The sequence below is a fragment of the Panthera leo genome, chromosome B1 (genome assembly GCF_018350215.1).
Source record: "Panthera leo isolate Ple1 chromosome B1, P.leo_Ple1_pat1.1, whole genome shotgun sequence".
In the NCBI taxonomy this organism is placed as follows: Eukaryota; Metazoa; Chordata; class Mammalia; order Carnivora; family Felidae; genus Panthera; species Panthera leo.
Window position 1 is genome coordinate 130,209,307 of NC_056682.1, and position 17,200 is coordinate 130,226,506.

Consider the following 17,200-nt stretch of genomic DNA (forward strand, 5'->3'; position numbering starts at 1 on the left):
ATTGCCTTCTACTACTGTCCTTCATTGTTTTAATAATAGAAATATGTGCTGTTCTTAATAAAGCATTTAATATATATTTAATACTGCTACTGTTACAATACGATTTTTTATTGCTATGTTCTGAATGTTTCTGTCCCCCTAAAACTTGTATGTTGAAATGATGGTATTTGGACATGGTATGGGAGGTGCTTAAGTCATAAGGGTAGAACTTTCCTGAATGTCATTATTGTGTATATAAAAGAGACTCCAGGGGCGCCTGGGTGGCTCAGTCAGTTAAGTGTCCAAGTTCAGCTCAGGTCATGATCTCATGGTTTGTGAGTTCGAGCCTTGCGTAGGGCTGTGTGCTGGCAGCTCAGAGCCAGGAGCCTGCTTCGGATTCTGTGTCTCATTCTCTCTCTGTCCCTCCCCTACTTGTGCTCTCTCAAAAATAAATAAATGTAAAAAAAAAGAAGAGACTCCAGAGAGCTCCCTGGTCCCTTCCACCATGTACAACACATCAAGAAGGTGCTAGTTATAAACCAGAAACAATGCTGGCATCTTTATCTTGGACTTCCAAGCCTCCAGAGCTATAAGAAATAAATTTCTGTCATTTACAAGCTACCCAATTTGGGATATTTTGCTATAGTGGCCCTAATAGACTAAGGCATTCACATTAGGGAAAAATTTGCAAAGGGAAAAAATTAAGTGCTATGTATCTCTCATGTGAACTGCATGAAAAGAAATGTTAATAATTATGATACTGCAATTTTATTTATTTACTCAAAATGGTCCTCAAGTCATTTTAGATGAAGTGAGTTAACTCTATGAATAAGCTATTCATAATTTTGTGCCCCAAACATATAAATTGTGCCAGCTTCTAAATGAAAATGACTCATCCCCAAAGCTAGACATAAAAAAAATGAATGGAATATTTTATCCAATTCTGCTTTTTTGGAATATTTTATCCAATCTGCTTTTATAAAGGAATTTCTGAATCTGCAAGTTTATAAGAAATGAAGTGAATTGGACTAGATAAAACATGCAGGGAGTTTTAAAATATCACCTTAGGCAGATTTGACCATATTTTTTAATTTGTGCTTCAAAAAATATTGCCAATAATTGACTGCTTCTTTTCTCTCTGCATAGCCAGTCCATAACTATTGTACTGATGTGATCCCGGAAACCATTCTATAAGTCTGACCATCGCAAAATGAATTATGTTTCTACTGGAACAATGTCACAATTGGTATGATATAAAAAACCAGAGCTATATCAAACAGTGCATCATAAAGACATCTGTACATTTGTATAATAAATTAAAATGCCAAAAAATGTGCATAAGCAAACCACATAAAATGATTGTACTAAAGGCTTTTTAATTCATTTCTATATAAGCATATGTCACAACCTAGTCAGCATTTATACCTTTATTTCACACATATTTATTATGTACCAGGCATTATACTAAATGCTGTAAGATATGCTTCTTCCATTTAAAATTGTTTTTAATGTTTATTTTTGAGAGACAGAAATAGAGTATGAGTTGGGGAGGAGCAAAGAGGAAGACACAGAATCCGAAGCAGGCTCCAGGCTCTGAGCTGTCAGCACAGAGCCCGACACAGGACTCAAACTAATGAACCGTGAGATCATGACCTAAGCCGAAGCCGGACACTTACCCAACTGAGCCACCAAGTGTACCAGTTTCTTCCATTTAAGCGAATGAAGTCTAATAGGTAAAATGAGACCTATTCAAATAACCAAGTAGGGTGTGCCATATATGTGATACAACTTAGAAGGGCATTGATAGGAAAAGAATCATTAGTAACTAGAAAAATCAATAAAGGCATTATAGATTAGAGCCATTAATCTAAAATTAATATACTAGTTATCAACAAATGTAACTTAATGTTTAATGAGTGATACTTGTGATTTTCCTTCTTAAAACTTACGAGGATTGAGAAGAATGATTTGTGTGGCTCCATTTCCTTACAAATACTAATGGTTCCCTTTTCTCATTAAATGTCCTTGTAGCATTCAATGATATTACCTTTAATTCCACTGAAAATTAGTTAAACCAAAAGCTGAGATCATTATTTTAACTCTCCAAATGCCAGTAACATTTTTTTTGTACTTTAAAGTTCCATTTAGAATTTCAGGATTAGGAGGAAACATTTATAAAATTAGATATTTTAATTATCAGCTTTTCTTTGCTCTTCATTTTGAGCTCCAACAACCTTTATGCCACAGAATGGAAGTGTGAAAGTACATATACCAAAACGCCAGTAGAGTTCATTTTCCTGATGTATGGTAAAGGTGGGGTGTTTGGAAATGGATTCCTTGAACATTAATGTACTTTATTCTTTACTGTCCAAGTGCCTCTCAGAGTCACTGTACAGCATTGGTAGCTGGGCCTCAGTGGTAGAAATTAGCCAAAGACATAAATTACACATATAATTCACAGTGCCAATTGAGCATGCGAGCAAAACTCTACATAAATTAGGGACACAGGAGTTCATGTATTCTAAACATTTGATATCAAGAGCCATAATCCAAATCAAACATCCCCTTAACAGTGTAAATTATAAAATAGTCAGAATTATTAAATCTGTTACATTGACAAGATCATGTCAATGTCTCCTAATCTGGAACTCTATCTTCCAGGCCTCTCTTTCATCTTTGTATCTTCAGAGTAGGCTCTCAATAAATATTTATTTAAAGAAACTGTAAAAGAATAGATAAGTAAATGAATGAATGAAGGATAAGCTAATAAAGGAAAGAACAGTTGCCCCCCCCCAAAAAAAAGTGGATTCATAGTTAAGTGTTTCGCTAGTTAATATAGGGCTTAATTCGTCTGAGATTACTTAGCTATTGTCAGTAATATCTAAATTCTGGATTTTAACACACCAAGAATTAAAATAGGATATGAGAAGCTAATAATCTGCAAGTAACTATTTCTTCCCTCAAAGGTAAATATGGTCTGTTCTTCTACCAAAAAAGTCCTACAGATTATTTTTTGCTTTGTTTTTACTTTGCCATTCCCAGTTCCTACAAAAACAAACAGGATGCCAAACTGCATATGAGAAAAAGTATGCTATCAGAGTAAAACTAGCCATAAATGAATGCTGGCAGAATCCCTTAGCACAAACAGTTCGGGGCAATGTTGTGATGCATTTGCCAAGTTATCTAAAGACAATGCAACATTCTGAACCAGCGTTTTAATGTACAGAAATAAATACTTCCAAATTTATTAAGGTTCCCGGAAATTTAGTCAAGTTAATTTAGATATATAGCTCAAGGACTATAAGTCAGGAAGAGAGCACATCCAAAAAACAACTTGTAATTACAAATCAATCTTTAACTTTCAAAGAGGTCTTAATCTTTTTTGAGCACAGTGACCAACACAGTGTGAGTCATAAATCAGAGTCCATTAACAGGGAGGGAGGAGGCAAGCAGGAATTCTCAGTTAATTAAAAGAACTGATGTACACTAAATCTTTTGAGGATATGATAGTCCTTAGTGCCCACCAAATATATCAGGGTCAACACCTTCTAGACACAAGCAAGAGACTACTTCCTGGAGACTTTTGTGGCAAGGAGGGGCCAAGTGATTAGATCTAGTCAATAATTTGTCAGAGAAGGTGAAATGAGTCTCTACAGGTCAGAGCATTTATTACTGGGATGAGGACCTCCAGAGATCTTTTTGCCATGGTAAAAGGCAGTATTTGCAATAGTTCAACAGCCTGGACATAGAATGAGACATTAAATGGAACTTCCTGAACCTTCTACAACAAACATGTAGCCTGAGTGAGAAATCCATATTATAAAGCCACTAAGATTTGGAGGTTATTTGCTATCATGTATCATAGCTTATCCTTATTCATACACTCAAGCACTTTCCTTCCTGTAATGATGTCAGAGCCTCTGTGTTGTCCGTTATATATGAATCTATCCTCACATTAATAATTGTTTATAGAGCAATTTTTTCAGTAAAGACACTTATACCATTCATCAGTATATCAAGAAGTACACATTTTAAGTACAGAATCAGCATTAAATTTTTTTTTTTGTATCCCTTACAGAAGATTATAGCCTAGACCCAGAAAAAGCACAGACCGTCTTAACTGTGTTTAACTTCATTACAAATAAATAATGCAAAAAATAAATAATAATTTTAAACTTATTACATTCTCCCCAAAGCATTTAAGATTTAAAGTTAGGTAGAATCCAAATCTGAATCCTATCTCTGCCACCTACTATCTGTATTTTGAGGTAAACTGCTTATCTTCTTAGAGTTCTATTTTCCTTTACAAAATGTGATTAATAATAGTATCACTTGGGGGTGTCTGGGTGGCTCAGTGGTTATGGTTAAGCAACCATAAAACTTTGGGTCAGGTCATGATCTTGTGGTTCATGAGCTTGAGCCCCACGTCGGGCTCTGTGCTCACAGCTTAGCCTGGAGCCTATTTCAGATTCTGTGTGTCCCATTCTCCCTGACCCTCCCCCACTTGTGCTCTGTCTCTCTCTCTCTCCCTCCCTCTTTCCAAAAAATAAATAAACATTTAAAAAATAATAATATCATTTGGTGGATAGTATTGGGAGGACTGGATGTGATAAAACACATGAAGCATTAAGAGAAGTACTTTGGTCCAAATAAATATTGAAAATACATGTTACTATTATTATGTCTCCAAAAGTAAAGAATAACTGAAAATGAATGTTTTCCTACATATATACATTTGCTTGAATTGTTTTAGAAGAGGAATACAGAAAATGTGTCACGGTCGGACATAAAGCTATAATTTCAAAAAAAGGCCACTCGTTTCACATATAGCTAAGATTACTTAAAGAGTCCTAACATTTGCTCTCTTTGCTATGAGTTAAACATCATATTTTACACATTTTAAATTCATGATTACACTGTAAAATTAAAGGATGAGATAGTAGTTGTGAGATCTAAAAAAAAAAAAAAAGTAAAGCCATAAAACAATTTTGATAGGTTTCATATAGAAATTAAATCACCAGTATTTATTTTAACAAGTGTTATCTGTAAATCCAGTGAACATGTACAATATTTTAATGGAGTTTCTATTCTATCAAGGATAGCCTTTCCCCAACCATGGCAATGATGTAATTCTGCCATCTAGTGGAAGAGCTGTACCACTGCAGGGACACTTTTTGAAAAGTGTAAAAAGCCTCAAATGAAAGAACAAAACTGCATTTCTGTGTTCTGACATTTTAAATATTAAATCTTGATTGTGGATTGGGAAGAATAATTTGTGATGTTACAAAGAGAATTACTGAAATATAGTATGAAAATCATGAGCTACAAAGAATATGTAAAAGGCCCAACTCTGGGCAAGTCCAATGCATACTGCATAATTATTAACATAAATACATCTTACGAAGGAAAAATAAGAATTTCGTGAAGAGAAATGTTTCATAATAAGTAGTTATCCATGATTTTTAATTCTGCATCAACTCAAAATCTTTTTTAACGTGTTCTTGCACTTAAACAATAGCAACTGCAATAGTAATACAATATTTTCAATGCACCAAAAGATGAAATTTAACACCATTCTCTATGTAAAAATATAAATACACAAAATTCTATTGTATGATAGAAACAAAAATCCCACTATCATTTGTTGTTTTGCAGTTACTGATTTGCCCAATATTAAGATATAGCCAAACCTAATCTAATTGTTAGAACTTCTAACTTCAAGGAAATGTTTTGGCTATCACTCAATGTTACCTCAGTAACTTAAGACTTCTTCACAATACAATTGTCAAAACTGGATGACCTATTTACATTTGAAACCAAATCATCTAAAATACACAGAGATAAAATACATGAGTAATTTAGTTTTGAGCATTTTTCACACATATCCATGAACAGGGGATATAGGTAAGTAGGTAAGCAGGTACACAGGTAGACATATCGTTTCAAAGAAGCACTGTTAAATACCAGGAATCAAAAACGCTGCTGGAAAAGCATACATCTGTGAGGAAATGAACAAGAGAACTCCAAAAGGCAATACCACCCCAATATTTGTGAGACCTGAGGCCCCCTAGACCTCTTGCAGTCCACTCATCAATTTCCCACCCTGGCTTTATCTTTCACTGCGAATGAGCATCACACACATGCCTCTAAGACACCACAGCCCTCAAGTGCAAGCTCAGAAACGACTCCCCTATAGACATGCTACCTTACCCTTCACCAGCAGGCTCGTGCAGTTTGAACCAGAAATCTGGAATCTGTTATTCAGAATGTGTCAAAGCTTTGGATGGGCATTTTGCCTTGACCCCAAAAGCTCCTCATCCTGTGTGGATGGGCAACTGTAAAACGTCAAGCAGAGTAGGATCCCTGAAGAGTCAATGGGTGGTACTGGCATAATGGCAGAATATAAAAGGACATTTTTTAGAGTGGCTATAGGGTAGAGAGATGGTGTGAAATAATGGTTATCAAAGGGTACCCTCATGATCAGCTTTTTTCTTAGCTTGCATATCCCAGGGTCTTGATCTAGAACACAGAGTATCAAACTTTCTATGGAAGCAAGGAAGACAGGAATTGAGGGCAACTATCATGGTGTGCTATTATGTGTCAAGACCCATAAGAGTTTCGAGTGCAAACATAGCCTCTTTAACTTGGGATATCAACTAAGGAGATAGATTTTTTCTTCAAGTTATGAAATGTCTATTCTTCAGTCTGTTTTCATATTGCAAAAGGCAGGAATATCCCAGTCCTGTACATAACTATTTTAATAAATGCAAGTATATGTGTATACTTACCATGCTGTTCATTTTTGAAGATGATGAACCTGCTCTTTGCTTTCTTAGACTGTTCACTTCTTCTACATTTCCATCTTTTGGTTTCAAAATCATTCTGCTACTCCCTGCAGTTCCTTCAGATGAGGATCGCAATCGCCTCTCTATAAATCTCCCTTCACGATATGGACTGAAGCTACTGGCAAGAACTATTAAAATAAATAAACAAACAAACAAATAAATAAATAAATATTAATACAAATGCTTAACTGTAGTTTTTACAAATGTTCTATTTAAAGCAAATAAGAAACTCTTAGTGTCATTCAAAAATTCTCTATCATAGAAAGAAGTTTTAAATTAATAGTGGTAAGTTTAGTTTACTTAATCACATAATGATTTTGAAGCTCAAAACCTCTGCAGCCATCCTTGGCTTCTCCATACTTCATATAAATCACATAAGCAAATCCTGTCTTTATTACCCTCAAATTGTATACAGAATCTGATTACTTCCTACCTTCCCCACTAACATCCTGGACCAAACTCCCATCAACCCTAGCTTGGGTTACTATAATACTGAACAGTCTCCTTCCTTTGCCTATTCCTACCTGACTCTCCCCCACAAAAACCACAGCCTTCTTTCCACATGGTAACCAGAATGATACACTGAAGACATAAGTAACATTGATCATGAGCATTCCCCTAGTCATAGAGCTATGTTTAACCAATGTCCTATCAGTTTCCTTATGATAACCCTACTCTATCCCTTCATTTAAGGGCCTCCCCATGTTCATCTGTTCACTTTTCTAACTTCATCTTCTGCTGCACCCTCCTCCTTCACTCTGTTTATGCTATTCTGGACCTCTTGCCATTGCTAGAACACTGCAGGCACACTCCAGTACCAAAGTGGCCTTTACCACATAGTCTTTGCACAGTTATACTTCTCTTAAGTATTTGTACATCCTTCTCCCAAATCATCTTCAACTCTTTGCTAATATGTTACCTTGATTAATACTCTGCCCACCATACTTAAAAATGCAAACTACAGTGAACTATCAGAAAATGAAATTAAGAAAACAATCTTATTTACAATAGCATCAAAAAGGATAAAATACTTAGAAATAAATTTAGCCACAGAGTGAAAGATCTCTTACACTGAAAACTGTAAGACACTGATGAAACAAGTTGAGACACAAATAAATGGAAAGATATTCTATGTTCATAGATTGAAGAATTAATGTCCTTAAAATTTCCATACTACTCAAAGCAATCCACAGATTCAATTCAATCTCTATCAAAATTATAATGGCATTTTTCATGAAAATACAGAAAACCATTGTATAAAGAACCACAAAAGACCCCAAATAGCTGAAGCAATCTTGAGAAAGCATAAAGCTGGAGGTGTCACATTTCCTGATTACAAACTATACCACAAAGCTGTAGTAATCAAAACAGTATGGTATTTGCATAAAGACAGACACACAGATCAATGGGACAGAATAAAGAGCCCAGAAATAAAAGCATCATATATGAGCAATTAATTTTTGACAAAAGACTCATGAGTATGAAATGCAGAAAGGATAGTCTCTTCAGTAAATGGTGCTGGAGAAACTGAATAAGCACATGCAAAAGAATAAACAGAGACCCCCATCTTACAGTATACAAAAACAAAAACCCTCAAAATGATTTAAATATTTGAACATAACACCTGAAAATGTAAAATTCTAGGAAAACAAAACAAAATAAAACAAAACAGCGGGTAATGCTCCTTGACATTAGTCTTGGCAATGACTTTTCGGATTTCACACCAAAAGCAAAACCAATAAAAGCAAAAAATAACAAATAGAACTATTCCAAAGCAAAAAGCTTCTGTACAGGAAAGTAAATAATCTACAAAATGAAAAGGCAAATTATGGAATGGGAGAAAATATTTTCAAATATCATATCCTCTGAGAGGTTAATATCCAAAATATACAAGGAACTCATACAACTCAATAGAAAATAACAATAATCCAATTTAAAAATGAGCAAGTAGACTAAACAGACATTTTTTTTTTCCAAAAAGACATACAAAATAGCCAAGAGGTACATGAAAAGGTGCTCAACATCACTAATTATAAGGGAATGCAAATCAAAACCACATGAGATATTATATCACACCAGTCAGGGTAGCTATTAGCAAAAATTCAAACAAGTGTTGTGGAAAGTGTAGAGAAAAGGGCACCTTTATACACTGATGGTAGGAATGTAAACTGGTACAGTCACTATGAAAAAAAGTATGTAGTTTCTTCATGAAATTAAATAGAGTTACCATGTGATCTAGGAATTCCATTTATGGGTATATATTCAAAGGAAATGAAATCATTATCTCAGAGAGCTATCTGTATGCCCATGTTTATAGCAACATTATGCACAATAGCCAAGATATGTAAACAATCTAAGTGTCCCATCAATGATGAAGAGACAAGAAGATGTGATATGTAAATATAAAGGGATACTATTCAGCCCTTAAAAAGAAGGAAATAGTGTCATTTGTGACAACATGGGTACAACTGCAGGGCATTAAGCTAAGCAAAATAAGCCAGAGAGAGGAAGACAAACACTCTATGGTATCAGTTACATGTGGATTCTTAAACAAAAAAATTGTTTTAAACAGTTGAACTGATTGAAATGCAAAGTAGAAAAGTGGTTGCAATTGGAGCCCGTGGGTGGCTTAGTAGGTTAAGCATCCAACTCTTGATTTCGGCTCAGGTCATGGTTTCATGACCCCCACCTTGGGCTCTGCCCTGTCAATGCAGAGCCTGCTTAGGATTCTCTCTCTCCCTCTCTCTCTGTCCCTACCCTGCTTTTGCTAAATACATACATATATACATACATAAATACAAACATGAAAAAAATGAAAAAGGGAAAAGAAAAAGTGGTTGCAAGAACCTATTAGGCCAAATATAACAGTTCTTTTTAAATAACTTTTTAAGCTAATGAATAAAAATTAAAATGCCAGAGTGCTCAACTTTACATTATTTTTTTCTGTTTGTTTATTTATTTTTGAGAGACAGAGACAGACAGAGAGAGAGAAAGGAGAAAGGGAGACAGGATTTGAGGCGGGCTCTGCACCAACAGCAGAGAGCCCAATACGGGGCTGGAACTCACCAGCCGCAAGATCATGACCTGAGCTGAAGTTGGACGCTCAACTGGATGAGCCACCCAGGTATCCCTATATTATTATTTTTGATATGACTACATATCTCATACATTCAGATATATATTAAATACTAGCCTAGATATGTTTCATAACAAATGCAGAATAAATTCAGTATTATGGAGTTTAGTGCACATAGCAACTCTTTCTTATATAAAATACATCTACATAACTGGTTTTCAAATGTTAAACTTCCAAATTATAAAATCCTTCTGAATGGCACATGAATATCTCCACAAAATGAAGAACTGAATTCTATTATTTTTTCCTTATCCACATTACCAGCTTGTTTGCCTATCCGTCTCTATTTTACAAGTTGTAGATAACCTGAATAAATAGCTAATGTCCCAAGAATAGGCAACATATTATCAAATTCATTGAAATTACTTTAATGTGGTAAATGGCTCATGATTAGGATCTTCGTGAACAGATTAATAGCAAGATATCTCCACAGAGATAAATATATATAGTATTCAATTTGACATTGAAGCAAATGATCGTTTCTAAATAAGAATTAGATATAATCAAGGTAAGTACATTTCTACCCTTTTTGTATTCCATTTCTTTAAAAAAAGACTGCCTAGATTCCAATTTGAGATCCACCATTTACTGACAATGTGATTTCATAGTTATTTAATTTAATCCTAAATTATTAATAACTGCCATATAAACTTTTAGTTAAGATTAAATGACACTTATCTTGATGAGCACTGAGTAAGATATGGAATTCATGAATCACTATATTGTATCCTTGAATCTCATATAACATTGTGTATTAACTATACCGGAATTAAAATTTCTTTAAATAAATGAAAAGTAAATTTAAAGAAAGATTAAATGAAATAATGAATACAAATTGCTCAACACATTTTTTTTGGCACATATTAAGTGTACAAAAAGGGTGAGCATCATCGATATCATCATCATTGTTCTTCTCATTATATTATAATTAAAGAAATAAGCAGATACAACTAAAGTTATAAGTACAGACAAGGTCACCAAGATCAAAACATAAAAAACTAGGCAGATGCATAAAAGTGATGATGTATCAAATGTGAAAAATATTAAGTTATACAATTATACAGCTAAATAATTCACTCAGGCATTTAAAATTTTTAAATTGTTATATTCATGGAGGGACTAGCTGGATTAATCATATAATCTTACGATGCTTGATACTCTATAATTTAACTTATTATAAGTTGTATATAATATTTTAGTGTTATCCTTAACGGTTTGGAAAGAGCTGGGGTCATGATGTCACTAAGCCTAGTCACTAAGAGCCTGAGCTTTGAACTGAGATAGTTGTAACTTGTGCTACTTAACAGCTATATGATCCTTGGTCGGTTTTTGCATTTGTAAAATGGAACGTGTAAATGTCTATCTCATAAGGTTTGTATCCCAAACAATTATGTACTAACTTTGTGACTTTGGACACATTACTTAGCCTATTTGTGTTCCAAATATCTTGACTGTAAAATGGGTTACTATAATAGTAGTGATTTCAACCATCTGAGAATTCAATGAATAATGTATCCAAAAAGCACAAAATGGGAAACGAGACACAATAAACATTCAATGTTGGGAGAACTAGTTGACAGTAACAGTAGTAGCAGAAGCAGCAAAGGCAGCAGCAGTGGTACGTCAAATACAGCCCAGTACGTGGTAAGAATTCAACAGTTTTCTTAACTGAAATTTATATTAAATAACAAAATTTTCTGTTAAATAACATAATGACATACTAGAGTAATTCAAGCACCCATTCCCCCTTTATAGAAAGCAAAGAGAAGGTACCCAAGGTTACACAGGTAGTTAATGACAGACACAAGTTTAAAACCAAGCTCCAAGAACAGTACTTTTAAAGCCTGCAAGTCTATTGTAATTAGACATAGAGACTATTTGTGCTGAAACGTGGATCCTACTTAATAAAGACAGTTTTGGTAAAATAAGAAATAGAATTTAAATTATAGAAAATTTCTTTCAGGGTGATTTTGGCTGGAATATACTCATTTTACTGACTAAGAAATACCAAGACTCGTTTACCTTAAAAAAGAGAATCCTTTTACACAAAGCCACATCGCAAATACAAATAATTTCTTTCCCCTCTCTTCTGAGGGCCAGAATCTTGGCAACACAACTAAGAAAAATGAGTAGTATTGCTGAATTACATTGTTACCATAGTATGAAATTTAAAATCAAGTAGAGAAAAGATTTAAAATAAATTATAAATCAGAAAAAAAAAACTAGAGAATGAAAAATAAGGAAATGTGGTTTCTATTCATGGGATGAAATAAGAAGATTAAATAAACTAGAATGAAATTATAAATCATGTTTATCATACAAAGAAAATCAGCATACCTTTGGCAGGATTTGATTCGTATCCATATGATGTTTTGTTAAAAATATGATGATCACCAGAAGAGGGTATTATCCTTGAATCTGAAATAGGATGAATCCCTTTAACACGATCACTTATTGCTTTATGTTGCTCATAAAATCCAAGTTTCCTCGGAGAGCTTGTTGCCAACATTGTTTCACCATTTTGTACTACCTTATGTTCTTCTCTTTGCATATCTCCTGATAGATGAGTCTCTGACTTGTTCCCATTCATAACAGGTAGTTCAGTGATTTGCAATAACACTTCCTTCTGATTAGCAGCAGAGGTTTCTAGTAAGGAATTAGATTCAGTGCTACATCGGCCTTCTAACCTGTATTTCCCAGGAGACATAATTGCACAGGGAACAGTTCCCATAAGGTCTATTGTTGTCTTTGTAACAGCAGCAGGATTGGGAGAGATCTGAGAGGTAGAATCATTGTGGCCAAAGTTCTCACAGTGGGATGCCATGCTTCCACTTTTAGGAAATGCATCTGCTTCAGACACAGAATCTTCAGTCAAGGCTAAGAACTCTGAAGGTGTCTGAGCTGTTGTAAGATCAGCAGAAAGCAGGGGTGATTGTAAAGAGCTTCCTGCCCGTTCTGTTACATCCACAGAACAAGATGGAGAAGCTCTTACTAATACAGGTTCTCTCTCCTGGTACTGTGTAATTTCCAATGAGAATCCAGACTGTTGTACCAATGAAATGGATTGGCTCTGTGGAACTGGCTTAGAAAATTTATAGTGAGATGAAAAAGATTTAGTGAGTAGCTTCTTTGTTGACTGCTTAACAGAACGGCGAGTTTGTTCTTCTGTGAATCCAGAATCATCCCCTTCACTTTTGCCAGAACTTAGGCAATTTATAAAGACATTCTTATTAGTTGAGTGCTCCTTTTCCTTTTCAAAATCTTCTGTCAAGGATCTCGTTATTTTCTTATTTCGTGAACTACTAAAACCAACAGAATGTCTTCCCCTGGTTTTAATATGTTCTTCCAAACTCAGTTTCTGTATACTGCTATGACCAGATTGAGCACCATTTGAAATACTAAGGTTCTGGTTGGTAGTGTCTTGCTTAGGTTCACCTCCTTTCTTATGGTGGAAACTAATGGAAGGAGTACGGAATATGCTCCTGCGTTTACCTGTACTACCTGAGCTTGAATTCGTGCTGGAAGGAGAGGAACTGTGGACACCAACTGTATTACTGGAGGAGGGTGAAGAAGGAAGAGAATCATGTCTTCTGCTAATACTTCTTCTGAATATTGGCAACCGGGAGACCAGGGTAGATCGTCTTGATCCTGAGTCCCCCATTGGGACTCCAAGGCTTGAGCTGTGACAGCCAATTTAGCAGCCTAAAAAAGGTAAAACAAAAAGAACACATCAAAAGAAATCAATTATAAATAAGACATTTTAAAACAAAACACTGTTTTTCAGGACATGGACTAGAACTTGGCTCATACTAAAATGATAATAAAATTCTGATGAGGATTTTTTTTTAATTTATAAGTAGCAAAATTATCCAGTGATTTGCACAATGATTTTATAATGGCTCAGCAATGTCAAGATTACCAAGAATATTTAGTCTATGCAAAAGATTGTTGGGTTGAGAAACACAAGATCACTATTCAAGACCCAGCCTTACTACTCCCACTGGTTCTATAATTTGGTAAATTGTTTAATCCTAACTTTTTATGTCTACATATTTAGATGCAGTAGTCTTGTGACAGCCATAATCATTGCCCTGTGGGTAATATGCCCCACTACTGCCTCTCTTGACCAGAAACAGATATATCACAAGACTTGAGAAGTTATTCACCTGAGCTTAACAGAATCACAGATCAGACTAAGGTATGATCTGACACTAGAATCTTCATTCAAAGAAAAAACAATTAGGAAGTACTCTTCTCCTTGGAGTTTGATTTTGGGACTTTTAGAGGTAATCAGGGCATTGATAGATGAAACTAAATGAGGAAGGATACAGTGTAGAGTTATAAACAAAATTAGGTTATGAGGAAACCACAACTATGAATTGAAGAAAAGACTCCAGTGAAAATTAATTCAACTGGTAATGTTGACACGAGTGAAAATACATAGTGACAGCAGCAGAAGCATAGAAAATTTATGAACCATATTAACATCAACGTGCTGATGATGAAGAAAAAGAAGGAAGAAAAAGTGAAGGTGGCAACTATATAGTTCATCAACCATGATGTCCCAAATACTTTTCTGACATAGATTATCTCTTTTAACACTTCTAACTGTAGAAGTAGATAATATTTCCATGGTCATTTTACAACAGAAAGGTAACTTTCTGTCATTGAGCCAATAAAGAGTAAAGCAAGAAACTAATCCTTATATAACCACAGGATCAGCTCATAATCAGCATGACAGAGACTGCTTTCAGTAAAGAGCCAAAACTTGTGCTGCTGAAGGTCCAGCTCTGCTTCCATTTCAGAGATTCTTAGTTGTAGAGTCAACCTGGCTATTCTGATGCCTGCTATTTTTCACTGGTTTTCATAATGCGCCGTGACTTGGTTTCTGTTTTTAGTTTCTGTATTTCACATAATTCCTTAACTGTAATGTATACATCCCCTCTGTCAAATTTTAATCAGACTGTTTCATTTTGGTTTTTGCAACCAAAACTACCTAACTGAACAATAACAAATACTACATAAAGTGACCAGACTCTATTTTATTATTATTAACAGATACATTACGAGAATGATCAAGTAAAATACTTTCATGGCCCTGAAGAAGTATATAAAATGAAAAATATTTTCTCTTTCAGATATGCATTCAAAAATATTTAATATTTTGTCCTAAATGATATAAAATCTAACAGATTTGTATTAGATGATTTTTATTAGATGATGAATTCACTAAATTTGAATTTAAATCAAACTATGTGTAAAACACTCCCAAAATATTTGCATATACTTGTAAATCTTTGGGAGAAGAAAGTTTAAAATACAAACAAAGACATTTTAGGTCTTAAAGTCTCACAAATTAGAGATATCTTATTTGGGGGGACCTGGGTGGCTCAGTCAGTTGAGCAGCTGACTTTTGATTTCAGCTCAGATCATGATCCAAGGTTGTGGGATTGAGCCTCACGTTAGGCTCAGCACTGAGCAAAAGCCTGAGATTCTCTCTCTTTCTTCCTCTGCCCTGCTCCCCAACTTGCTCTCTCTCTCTCTCTCTCTAAAATGAATGAATGAATGAATGAATACATACATACATACATACATACATACATACATACATACATACATACATAAACAAGTCTAATTTTCCTCCCAGGTTAAATCTAATTTAACCAATATCTGATTTCCAAAGTGGATACAAAAAATAATACAATTTTTCATGATTTCACTCTTACTAATGCTTTAATTAACATCATTCTTAGATGTGATTTTTCATTTATATGCAAGATTTCCATTTAATGCTTAGTGAAGAGTTTTGCTATAATTAGAGTATTATCAACCATTACGATTTGCAGCTGGTGGTGCACCTATGGTTATCAATGCATTTATGTCAAGATATTTACCATTACTATTGTATTTTTTCAGTATTTATGTATATTGAAATATTAATTGGCCTTTTTTATTATTTCTTGCTTTTGTGTCAGCATTTAAAAATAGTGACTCAATCTCTCTTTAATAAGTATTCAAAGGATTTAACTAGTAAAAATTTCAGAAAAAAATTTACAGTAGTCACTCCTGTCTTTCTAAGTGCTTAATGAAAACAAGACTTTTATTGGGTACAAATAATACATTTAGGCTACTAATACACTTAACCTAATTGAAGTAAAAACATCATAGATACTAAGAGATATTTGTACATTGAATGAGATGACACAAAGTAGATATAAAATCTACTGGAGATAAAAATCCTTTAGATTTCACTTTGTCTACTGATAGTCTTTTAAATGAAGGTCTTGATTTCCTACTGAGAGCTTTCCAGCTAAAAAAGAGAAAGATAAAATATCTATAGGTTGGAATTACCCATATTCTTCAGAGAGACTCTTCAATGTCCAGATGCTCTCTATATCACCAGATTCATTATCCCCTTCCTATTTAATTCTCTATTTGGACTGATTACTACTTGCCATTTTCTGTTCACGTTCATCTTCTGGGAAACTGCAGATGTAGGACCGCCTGCTTGGGATGCCCCTCCTGTAACTCTGATTTGAAATATTTAGGAATATTTCTATGACACTGTCTTTTCCAGGAGGCCATCCCTGACCCTTTCCCCATCCTCTTCCATTTGGGATGTAATACTATTCCTTTACGTATCCTGCAGTATTACCTTACAAGTTAACATCTGTTTACCTGGCTTTACTATTTTACCTTAAGTTTCTTTGTGACAAAGGCCATCTATGCTTTGCTTTGAGACCCCAGTGTCTAATGTAATACACAATTAGTACCAATAGAGCAAATGGATTTCAGGGACAAAGTTTTAACTTGAATACATCAATATTTCAAACGTAAATAAACATATTTTCTGCCCACTACCATAAACAAATGCTGTAATTTTGAAGTTAATTTTATTAAATTACAACTTTTAGAAATTCGTAAGTTAATTGAAAGGCTTTCCAACTGTAAAATCATTCAATAATCTAAAATTTGCTAACATCAGGGGCGCCTCGGTGGCTCAGTCGGTTGAGCGTCCAACTTAGGCTCAGGTCATGATCTCGCGGTTCATGAGTTCGAGCCCCAAGTCAAGCTCTGTGCTGACAGCTTGGAGTCTGGAGCCTGCTTCGAATTCTGTGTCTCCCTCTCTCACTGCCCTTTCCCAGTTCATGCTCTGTCTCTCTCTGTCTCTCAAAAATGAATAAACGTTAAGAAATTTTTTTTTTAATTTGCTAACATCTAAAAGTGTTATGGAAGCACA

The 17,200-nt window shown here is 34.6% G+C and overlaps 1 protein-coding gene across 5 annotated transcripts in view; it reads right to left on the bottom strand.

The window, feature by feature from the left end:
- Positions 1 to 17,200, bottom strand: part of CCSER1 (coiled-coil serine rich protein 1) — an 845,941-nt gene that overhangs the window by 685,773 nt on the left and 142,968 nt on the right. For all 5 annotated transcript variants that reach the window (XM_042935884.1, XM_042935885.1, XM_042935887.1 and 2 more), the window contains exons 2-3: positions 12,298 to 13,662; positions 6,768 to 6,952 (exon numbers count right to left, since the gene is read on the bottom strand). In XM_042935884.1, coding sequence (XP_042791818.1) covers positions 6,768 to 6,952; positions 12,298 to 13,621 — 1,509 coding nt within the window. In that variant the 5' untranslated portion in view covers positions 13,622 to 13,662. The remainder of the gene's footprint in view (positions 1 to 6,767; positions 6,953 to 12,297; positions 13,663 to 17,200) is intronic.